Below are 11,852 nucleotides of genomic sequence, written 5' to 3' on the forward strand. Positions count from 1 at the left end.
GCTTGCATATAGCTCTCTGTCATATATCCTTTTTTTTTTCCTTTTACGGCCTTTGGAACATGTAAGAATCGTACTTAGCTTGCGGGCAGTACAAAACAGGCCACAGAGCAGACTGGCTTCTCAGGCTGTGGCTTGCGGGCCCCAGGTGTAGACCGTACCTCTGCTCATGTGCTGTGGGCTTATTACATAAATGTACAGTTTCACTTTCTTTCTTCAGATTTGGAGGGGGGGCAGGGAGCACATGCTCTTGTTAAAAAAAAGAAATTTGATGCTTTAAAAAAAAAATTATTGGGGCGCCTGGGTGGCGCAGTCGGTTAAGCGTCCGACTTCAGCCAGGTCACGATCTCGCGGTCCGGGAGTTCGAGCCCCGCGTCGGGCTCTGGGCTGATGGCTCAGAGCCTGGAGCCTGTTTCCGATTCTGTGTCTCCCTCTCTCTCTGCCCCTCCCCCATTCATGCTCTGTCTCTCTCTGTCCCAAAAATAAATAAACGTTGAAAAAAAAAAATTAAAAAAAAAATTATTTAGAGAGGGAGAGAGAGAATGTGTACACACAAGTCGGGGAGGGCCGGAGGGAGAGGGAGAGACAGAATCCCAAGCAGGCTCCCCGCTCTCAGCGCGGAACCCGATGCAGGGCATGATCCCGTGAGGTCATGACCTGAGTGGAAACCAAGAGTCGGACACTTACTGAGTCACCCACGCTCCCCAAGCATCTGACTTTTTTTTTTCTCGTTTTCTTTTTTTTTATTTCATTGGATTTAATTTTTTTTCTTTTTAATATAATTCACAGTCAAATTGGCCAACATACAGTATGTAAAGTGTGCTCTTGGTTTTTGGGGTAGATTCCCGTAGTTCATCGCTTACATGCAGCACCCAGCGCTCATCCCAACAAGTGCCCTCCTCAGTGCCCATCACCCACTTTCCCCTCTCCCCCACCCCCTGTCCACCCTGAGTTTGTTCTCTGTATTTAAGAGTCTCCTATGACTTGCCTGCCTCCCTCTCTGTTGGTAACTATTTTTTTCCCTTCCCCCATGGTCTTCTGTTCAGTTTCTCAAGGTCCACATATGAGTGAAAACATATGGTATCTGTCCTTCTCTGACTGGCTTATTTCACTGTGCATAATACAGCATCTGACTCTAAATTTCAGCTCAGGTCATGATCCCAGGGTTGTGGGATTGAACTCTGCACTGAGCCTGGAGCCTGCTTAGAATTCTCTCTCTCCCTCTCCCTCTGCACTTCCCCTGCAGGCGCGTGCGCTCTCTCTCTCTCTCTCTCTCTCTCTCTCTCTCTCTCTCTCTTTCAAATAAAACTTAAAGAAAGCCAAATTCTGGAACAAGGCACACAGTGAAAAGTGGCTCTTGATCCCCACCTTAGCCGCAGGCACTCTCTGAGTTTTTAGTATCTGCTTCCGTTTCTGTAATGGGTGCTGTGCTCCTTCGGCTCTGTCCCTTGCTTTTCTTCACGTTAGGATATGATTTGAAGATCGTGCCCCATCCACACCTATACATCTCATTTAATGGCTGCAGAACATCCCACTGTGTGGGAGAACCACGGTTTATTTAACCAGTCTCCCTGGATACAGAGTAAAGTTGTCTGGGTTTTTCTTCTGCTGTCAGCTTGGCTTTATTAAATTTCCGGTGCGTGCATCTTTGTGAGCATGTGTGAGTGTAACATGTTTGTATTCGTTTGTGAGGGCTGCCGTTACAAAATCCCACGGACCGCGAGGCTTACGCAGCAGAAATTTGTTTTCTCACAGTTCTGGAGGTTTAAGATCAAGGTGTCTGCAGGTGCCTTCCTCAGAGGCCTCTCTTCTTGGCTTGTAAATGGCCATCTTCCCCCTGTGTCTTCACATGGTCTTCCCTCTGTCCATGTGTGAGTCCTAATCTCCTTTTTTCATAAGGACACCAGCCATACTGGTTTAGGGCCCGCACTTATGAACCCCTTAATTACCTTCTCATGGGCCCTCTCTCCAAATATAGGTACTGGGGATTGGGGCTTCGTTGGATGAACTTGGGGACTGTAAGCACAATTCAGGCCAGAACAGTGTTGTAAGCTCCTTGATGGCTGGGGCCTTATTTATTTATTTATTTTTTTAATGTTTTATTTATTTTTGAGAGAGAGAGAGACTACAAGTGGGGCAGGGGCAGAGAGAGGAAGGAACAGAGCATCTGATGCAGGCTCCATGCTGACAGCAGAGAGCCCGATGAGGGGCTCGACATTGCGAACCGTGAGATCATGACCTGAGCCGAAGTTAGACACTTAACCGACCAGCCACCTAGGCATCTTTTTTTTTTTTTTCTTAATTTTAAGTTTTATTTATTTAAGTGATCTCTACACCCAGTGTGGGGTTTGAACTCAATGACCCTGAGATCAGGAGCCAGCCAGGCGCCCCGGGGCCTGATTTCTAGCACCTTACAGCCTGCACCTGGCTGAAGCCTGACACTTTGTAAGCCCTCAGTATCCATTAGTGGGATGGCTGATTGATCGGCTTATGTCGATATTTTTCTGTGAAATATTGTCTTTTGGCCTCCTTTCACCTCTAACCTCATTTAGAGAGTTCCCCAAATGGATCTAATTGGCCTTGTAGCGTTTTATGTTATAGAAAATAGCATTTAGACGGTCAGTATGGCCGAGGGGTTGAATGTTGGCTCCAGAGTCAGAAACTGTGCCTCAGTTTCCTTGTCTATGAAATGGGGATAATGTTATTATCCACCTCACAGGGTGGTTGTGAGAATTAAAGAAGTTACTTGTCCATAGAAATTCTTTCCCCCATACTCCATATATCTTGTTAGCATCCCATCTACATAATCCATTTTGGAAGGTGCTAGTTGTGAAACTCAGGGGTACTTTTGGCTGCAAGAGCAATGCCCAGTTAAAAACGCCTCGAACATGGGGCACCTGGGTGGCACAGGCGATTAGGTGTCTTTGGTTCAGGTCATGATCTCACGGTCCATGAGTTTGAGCCTCACATCGGGCTCTGCTGAGAACTCAGAGCCTGGAGCCTGCTTGGGATTCTGGTCTCCCTCTCTCCCTGCCCCTCCCCTGCTCACACACACACACACACACACACACACACACACACACACTCTCTCTCTCTCTGTCTCTCTCTCTCTCTCTCTCAAGCATAAAAAAAATTTTTTAAATGCTCGAACAATAGGTCTATTTTTCTCATAGAACAAGGATTTTGGAGGTGGACGTTATTGGTGTTGGCACAGTGCCTTAAGATTAGAATCTCAGTAAACAGATGAACACAGGGGAAAGGAGGGAAAAAATAAGATGAAAACAGGGAGACAAACCATAAGAGACTCTTAAATACAGAGAACACACTGAGGGTGGATGGGGGTGGGGGGATGGGCTAGATGGGCGATGAGCATCAGGAGGGCACTTGTTGGGATGAGCACTGTGTGTTATAGGTAGGGGATGAGTCACTGGGTTCTACTCCTGAAACCATTACTACACTATATGTTAACTAACTTGGATTTAAATGAAAAAAGATTAGAATCTCAGTGATTCCATTGGCTTTCCCTCAAAAGCTCAAGATGGCGGCAGCAGTTCCATACCTCACACACTCACACAGCTGCACTCAGAGACCCAGGGCAGATGCGGTCCTGGGGAGCAGAGTTTCCCTCCAGTGCCTCTCGAGGAGAGGGGTGCCTTCCCCAGAAGCCCTTCGCAGACGTGTTGTGTCTTGCTCGCTAGAACTTGCTTCATTGACTAATTCTAGGAGAAGGAAAGGCTGGGAAAGTGAGCACTAGGCTATTGGCAACGTTGGTAAAGAGAGAAGGGGGTTGGGAATGGCTTTGGGTGGCCACTCGTCACCTGCCCCCGTGCTTTGGGGACGCACAGTTTCTCATCATAGGGGCGGGAAGACTAAGCCATGGAAAGAAAAAAGGGGCAAAAGTCTGCAGGCTCTAACTCCCGTTCGCAGTAGTCCATTCAATAAACACTCGCTGAGCACCTGAGTAGCCCCTCCCCACCAACCATGCACTGAGGATGCAGAGGTGAACAAAAGAGCCTGGGGCTCTGTCCTCTGGGAGCTTGCTAGGACGCGGTGGCCATCTTGTGACTGTGTGTAGAAGCTGTCACTTACTGCATACCCACCGTGCACACTGTACACATTAAATAGAAGTCACGTAAGACAACAGGTCTGGCCCCATATTACATTGCAAACAGGGCGAGAGGGGTTGTGAAACTTGCCTAGAGCTCATAGGCTATGGAGTCAGATTTGACTCCAAAAAAAATAACAAAACATTCTGTGCCAGTGATAGACGTATGACCTATCAGAGCTGTTTGCTCTTCTTAAATTAAGTTGTCATTAAAGGATTCCAGCTAGATCATTTTCAGAATGGCCTTTAAGACTCTATTGATTCTGTCAAACTCACTTTGGGCTGTGAGCGTGTGTGTGTGTGTGTGTGTGTGTGTGTGTGTGTGTGTGTGTGATTGAAATTAACTGTTTCAAGCCTGATTGAAATTAACTGTTACTTCCTTAGTGATATCTGCCGTTAAAAAAAATCCTTGCTGAGGGGCTCCTGGCTGGCTCAGTTGGAAGAGCATGTGACTCTTGATCTCGGGGTTGATCTCTTCAAACCCCATGTTGGGTGTAAAGATTACTTAAATAAATAAACTTAAAAAAAAAATACTGGTATGCCTGGGTGGCTTAGTCAGTTAAGCATCCGACTCTTGATTTTGGCTCAGGTCATGATCTCCTGGTTTGTGGGATTGAGTCCTGCGTTGGGCTCTGCTCTGACAGTGTGGAGCCTGCTTGGGATTCCTCTCTCTCTCTCTCTCTCTCTCTCTCTCTCTCTCTTTCAAAAATAAAAAAATAAACATTAAAAAAATAAATTAAAAAATACTTATGGAGCCAGCTGTACCCTGGGGATAATGCTGTCTTTTCTCACAGTGGTTTATTAGCACAAACCTTTATACCCTCAGCCATTTCAAACCTTCCTTTATATTTGTGTTCACAGCGCGGCTTCCAACTTGAGATCAGTGCTTTGCTAATTGTGGGTGCCCACATTGATTTTTGCAGGAGTGTTCCAGGCCTGAACTATTTCTGGTAACGTGTGGGCTGCCTCATCTCTGTCCTTGGGTGATCCCCTTTGGAGAAGGGAGAGCAGTACCTCCTTGCAAGTTAAAATTTATTCTCCCGCCTTTTAACACAGTGACAGAAACTTGGACTCGCTCCAGACTTGACCAAGAGCCTGAGCTGCATGTAAATGACCACAGATGGCCCTTGCGAGGATGACCATGACTCCTCTGTAGACCGTGCATTCCAAACAAGTCGGCAGAGGGTGGTCTGGGTCGTACCGACGAGAGCCACAGTGCAGAGGCTCTCTGCCGACCAAGTAACGAATGTGGAAGGCGTTCACTGTGTTGTCCAGAGAAGCACGCCTGCCTGCGATCCGTTAGGCAGAAGAGGAAGACGACTTTGTTCAGGGGGGTAAACCAGATGGCCTAATTTGTCTCTTCACATTCTTTTTTCCCAACCAGGTTCCCGTTGTTTACAGCCGTGTATCAGATCTGCTACGAAGGCAAACCCGTGCAAGAGATGTTGTCTTGTCTCCAGAGCCATCCAGAGCACGTATAAAGTGGCTCATGCGGTGTGCTGGGGACCGTGCTGCCTTTCTTGATCAGTCTTTTTCGTTCAAATGGAAACTGGGACTTGGCAATACGTTCGCTTGACCCTAATCCAGTCATGAGTGTGTGTATGAATTTTTACCGGTTGGTGTTTGAATTGCCAGAAGCAGTTCGTCGACTAAGATGTGTTGGGCAACACCTAGACACATGTGTGAACGTACGTGTCTGTGTTCATTTCTCATGCCGTGGATGTTTCTATGAACCAAAATTAAAGGTCCTTTTTAAAAATTACTTTTGAAAATTTCCCACCGTGGTAGCTTTGCAGATGGGAACTATCTCAGCTAAATTTTTTTACATCGTATCCATATGCATTTGAGTGAAGGGATTTTTTTTTTTTCCTCATCATCTTGATGTTAAGACCGAACCAGCATTAACATGGTAGAATGGAGGAGTGAGCGTGTTCAAAGATCAACATACTGTAACTCAAACTCTAGCTCAAAGCCAGCATAGTTTACTACTTCGATTGTGGGTTGATTTTCTTTTGACAGTTAGATACTTCTAATGAGGTGATCCAGTTAATGTATCTCCCCCTTGCTGCAGTTCTCTGCATTTTTAGCCCCTTTTCTCTTCACTGGCTGCCAGAATGTGCTTCCTTTCATAAAGCTTAGCAGTGGCGGAAGGCAGAAAATGCATCGGGAATTTTCCTGCTGTGACTGACACGTTCTTCTGATTAATGACCCTTGTTTGATGCTTTTTGTTAGGCAGACCTTTGTGCAAACACTTCCTCTAAGCCTCACAGATCCACTGAGAGGGGGCTTCTGTTATTCGTCTTTTGAGTTGCAGTCCTGTGCCCTGGTCACCTGGCGAGTGGGGGCCGAGCTGGGAGTCAAGTCCAGCGTCCCCCCCCCACCCCAGCAAGGTGCCCAGACCTCAGGCATCACCGGGCTGGAAGACCTGCAGCTAATTGGTTGTGGCAGATGCCATGAGCAGCCTTTGCTGAGATTCTAGCAGGGCTTTCTGCCGCTGACATTTGCGTGGGGCATTGTCTAGATGCATGCCACTCAGAGCGCGGTCCTCATTCCATCAGCTTCACTTGGAGCCTCTTAGAAATGCAGGTTCCCAGGCCCCACCGCAGGCACTGAAGCGGGGTAAGGTAGCTATGCTTCAGCCTGCCTTCCATGTGTTTCTGATGCTCACTACAATTTGAGAACCACTACTTGAGAAATCCTACCCAGATCGGCACTTCTCGAACCATGCTCCACGGGAAATGAGCGTCCTGGGATCGCGGGTTGTTCAGGTGTTCCCTGGCAAGGTCAAGTGTGTTTGGGAAAAGCTTCCCGTGCACATCCCTCTTGAAGGTGGAGAATGCATGTCGGTGTGTCAGCGGAACTTCTCTAACCCGGCAGGTCTCGAACACATTCTAGACTATGGAGGTGTTTCTGGCAAAGAAACTTGCCGAGTCTTCAAGGGAACGCTGTTCGAGGCTGGGTTGACCTGAGGACAGCTCCAGTATACCCTTCACTCCCTGCAAAAGTTAGGATGAATAGCCACCTACCTGTGGTGGTGTTAGCCCCGAGCTTTTACAGTTCAGGCCTGCCGTGACTCTTGGATGAAGCTTTATTTAAGGTGACACTCAGTGCAACAGGTAGATGTCAACCTCGCTGAAACGCACATTATGTCAAATAAGTGCTTTTAATTCTAGAATTAGAATGGGAATCACTGTATCTTCTCAAATGAGACTGATTTCAGGATAGCTAATTATAGTTACCTTACATAGCACTTGGTAAGTGTTAAGGGAACATATGAATGTCACTTACATATTCATGGATTTTCAGTCACTTTGTAGGATTTTGACTTTTTTTTTCTTTTTCTTTCAGTTTGGGGCTTTTTCCCTTCTATACCTGAAATGACCGTAGGATAGATTTTTGTGGGAATTTTAAAAACTCAATCCAAAACATTTTGGGGGGCATTTTAAATCCCTATACACAGAAGTATATGAAAGCACACAAAATCTAGAAATTTTATTGATTTTAGTGCCACTGTTAAGTCAATCAATTATTGCTTGTCTCATGATTACTCTTTTTTAAAATTTGTACATAGGTAACAAAGAGTTACTTTTTAAGATACGTAAAGGGCTGTAAGCTAATCGTGGTGTCTATTAAGTAGGATAATTAGATGTGAGGAGTTAGGATTTTGTCTTACGTATATTCTCATCTGCATTCGGCTTCCTAATCTGGGTTTTGTACTTGATGGTTTTTCTCTTTACGAATGTTCTCTCACTGATCTGAAGTCTGCCGACTGTACCTCTTGAACATACTTACAATATTCTGCACATTATGGAAAAAGACAAATTTTATAAGTTTGTGCTCTGCTAACTGTAGATATTTATTACTCTACGAGTTATCTATTTTTGTAACCACCTGTGGTCCATCATTTATTTTAATTCTCATTTCTTACTAATTATGGTAATAGGGAGGGAGACATCTAGAAGAAAAGCTTAATTTGTTCAGCCAATCTGTGAATGTAAAAACTACACTGTTGCCTTGCTATAATCCAGCCTACTATCATGTGGAACAAATATCTGTCTTGAAATCCATCCTAGCAGGTGGAGTTCAGCTAAACTGGTTTATCATTCAGCTCGTAACTAAAACCTGGCCCCATGGCATCGGCCCGCGGAGGGATGAGGTGCCCGTGTACAGAGGGATCTTTCGTTTTTCCACCACTTCTAATCCAAGAGCCTTTTACTTACGTGCGTACTGTATCTGTTTACAGACTGTAGGTGGATATAATTTAAAAGCTTGATTTAATAAACATTTAATGACCCAACCTGTGCTGCTGGCCCTTTTTTAAAAAATTGGCTTAGTTAAGAGTTTTATTTATTTAGGTCAGCTCTTTTTTTTTCCTGAATTGTGTTGCATTAACAGTAATAAAAGGGTAATTTCTAAAACGAAGTTCTCATCTCTAATCCCACTCCTCAAACACATCTATTTCCATTTGCCTTTGTTCCTTCCCATTGCTTGGTGATATTTTTATATGATCATCATTGTAGGGTGGAGGCCTTCTAGTTCTAGCCGTGCAGTGGACTAATAAATTTGTAATCCCCCCCACCACCACCTCAAATACCTACAAAAGCTAGGAATATATAACTAGCATCCCTTTCATACGCAGGGCTGATCTCACTAGAATGTAAGGGAAATCCCCAGGAGGCTGAAATAATTAGGGACGGACAGCTAGAGCAGTAAGGTGGCTCTCTGGCTTCCAGGAGAAGGAGTGGGGGTGCTCTCCGATATCGAAGGGTTAGGGCTGTAAAGCTTAATGCTAGAACTACAGCCTTCCATGGGCTACACTGTCAGGGGAAGAAACTGGCTAAGAAAACCCGTGCGTAGGCACAAACAAGGAAGGTGTTGCACGTGGAGAACGAGGTCTCTGCTGAAAACTTGTAACCGTGAGCCCAACACCACAGACGGGTTTGGGGTTTGAATTCTGATACCCAGGAAACCACAAGCAAAAAGAAAACCAATTGGAACATGGGCCCAGTCATGCCAGTAGGTAAGTGGCAGAACCGAATACAAAACCAGCGCAAACACCCACTCTGGGTCCCAGCCGCATAGGCTTCGCATAAATCAGTCTCACTGCATATGCACTTTAAAAATTATAAAACAAGGGGCGCCTGGATGGCTCAGTTCGTTGAGCATCTGACTTCAACTCAGGTCATGATCTCACAGTTCATGGGTTCGAGCCCCGCATCGGGCTCTGTGCTGTCAGCCTGCTATGAGTTCGGTGTCTCCGTCTCTCTCTGCCCCTGCCCCACTTGTTCTTTCTCTCTCTCTCTCTCTCTCTCAAAAATAAACATTAAAAAAATAATAACAAGTGTTGGCCCGGGTGTGGAGAAAAGGGAACCCTCACACACTGTTGGTGGGAAGGTAAATTGGTGCAGCCACGGTGTAGGGCTTTTGAAGAACCATGGAGGTTCCTCAAAAAATTAAAAATAAGAGTCACCGCATGTTCCAATAATTCCACTACTGGGTATTCACCCTCCAAAAATGAAAACACTAATTTGAAAAGATACACGCACTCCTATGTTTATTACAGCCTTGTGTACAAGAGCCAAGACAGGGAAGCAACCTAGAGGTCCATTGGTAGATGCATGGATAAAGAAATGTGGTGTATGTATATGGATGGACCCAGCGGGTATTATGCTAAGAAAAGACAAGTACCATGTAATTTCTGTTATATATGGAGACTAAAAAACAGAAAACCAGACTTCTAAATACAGAGAACAAACTGTTGGTTGCCAGAGGGAGGGGTGGGCGGGTGGGCAAAATAGGTGATGAGGATTGAGATGTACAGACTTCCAGTTATAAAATCAATAAGCCCCAAAGATTAAAAGTACAGCATAGGGAATATAGTCAATAATACTGTAATAACATTGGTGACAGATGGTGACTGCACTTAAAGAGTTACAAAATATCTCATTATGAGTGAAATTCAATAGATTTTCTTAAACAGAAGAATTAGATGCTCAAGGTTTCAGATAATTGAGCAATATGGTAGACGCTCTGAACGGTAATTTTCAAAGTAAAAACACAAAAAGAGAAATGAAATATTAAGGACAAATTACTACAGAAAAAAATAACTCCACTAAGCAGACTTGAAAACAAACCTATTAGAACGTGTAGAGATGAGGGGCGCCTGGGTGGCTCAGTCGGTTAAGCGTCCGACTTCAGCTCAGGTCATGATCTCACGTTCCGTGAGTTCGAGCCCCGCATCGGGCTCTGGGCTGATGGCTCAGAACCTGGAGCCTGCTTCCGGTTCTGTGTCTCCCTCTCTCTCTGCCCCTCCACCGTTGATGCTCTGTCTCTCTCTGTCTCAAAAAAAAGAATGTGTAGAGATGAATGTAATTTAAATGACATCACTGGACAGATTAAAGAGCAGATTTGGCAGGAACTAGAGACAGAATTAGCAAACTGTAAAAACAAACCTAAAGATGTGAACGGAAAGCAGCAAAGCAAATATTCAGGAACTTAGGAGATAAGTAGAGGATAAGAAGACCCAGCACACGTGTGATAGTTCACAAGAGAACAGCACAGTTTTTGAAAAAATAAAGGCTGAAATTTGTCCAGAATTAATTGTATGCCATCGAGTGTGTGTGATTTTCCGTAATGCATTGCCATTATAATTTTACCACATAATCTTTGTAAATTTTTGTGACGGTATATAAAGTAAGTTGACGGTGAACTTATTATTTTTTTTTTTTTGAGGAAATAAGTTAGATTAGGAGACTCTAAGCATAATATTCTACCAATTTACTGAAGTTATAAGTGATTCGAGTTTCTGAAGTAAGCCATGTTACCTTTGGTTTGGACGGAAGGTCCAGTGGTACTGGAGCAAGTGGGAATGATATGTATGCAGTCTAGTTCAGGATCCCTTGTGAAAGTCCGCGAAAAGCAGGAAATCGTTAACATTAAAGGAGAAGAATCGTATGATCCTATCACTAGTTGCTTGCGACAGAGATAATTCTACATGTTCACTAAATTATTTTGTGACTCACACAGTTAAAATATATTTCTCAGCAACCCAACAGTTTTAGGTGATTGAGTTCTGGCCACTGGCAAGAGGAAAGAAAAATGCCACTTTTGGGGGTTGGTTATGTTGTTCGATTCTTTGTTCTTCTTGTGTGCTGATTGGTTATCAATTTCCAGGATGACCCGCAAGCTATATGTGGAAGATGATAGGGGGTCTTTCATCCTGGATCCTTACATGGAGAATGTTCCCCCACCCTTGGTCCACATTGTATTATAACAGGTATAAAGATAAAAACTCACTGCTGTATTACACCCCTGAGATTTAGGAGCTATTTGTTAATAGCAGCTAGCATAACTTACCCTAAGATGTCGCTAAAAGACGTTTGAGGAGGTAAGAGCCAAAGCTTGCAGAAATATCAAGAAATTTAGGAGAATTTATCCATTGGTCATTACAGCATCATGGTTAGTTATCCATTTGGGCATCTTTTGTTTGGACACAAGATGCTGTGTAGGAATGTGGGTGGGTAAGCCTGTGGGTGTGTCTGTTCCTCTCCTCCACAGAACTAAACTAGCTCAGTCCAAGACTTGGTGTACATAATCATCCCTCCTTCTCCAGAATCAATGCCAGCACGGTCCAGGATTTATAACATGCTCGTCTTTAACACTAGAGTGTCCTACTGCCCTTATTTATTTTTAAATATTTTTGAATTGGTATCACAGCCACTTAGTTCAAAAATAAAGTCTATTGCCCATT

General features: G+C 44.4%; 1 protein-coding gene across 1 annotated transcript in view; it reads left to right on the forward strand.

Moving 5' to 3' along the window:
- GPD1L (glycerol-3-phosphate dehydrogenase 1 like) overlaps positions 1-8,396 on the forward strand; it is a 57,746-nt gene extending 49,350 nt beyond the window's left edge. Inside the window, exon 8 of the mRNA XM_023260649.2 lies at positions 5,487-8,396. Coding sequence (XP_023116417.1) covers positions 5,487-5,583 — 97 coding nt within the window. The 3' untranslated portion in view covers positions 5,584-8,396. The remainder of the gene's footprint in view (positions 1-5,486) is intronic.
- Positions 8,397-11,852: the final 3,456 nt, after the last annotated feature.

The sequence above is a fragment of the Felis catus genome, chromosome C2, assembly GCF_018350175.1.
Source record: "Felis catus isolate Fca126 chromosome C2, F.catus_Fca126_mat1.0, whole genome shotgun sequence".
Taxonomy (NCBI): Eukaryota; Metazoa; Chordata; class Mammalia; order Carnivora; family Felidae; genus Felis; species Felis catus.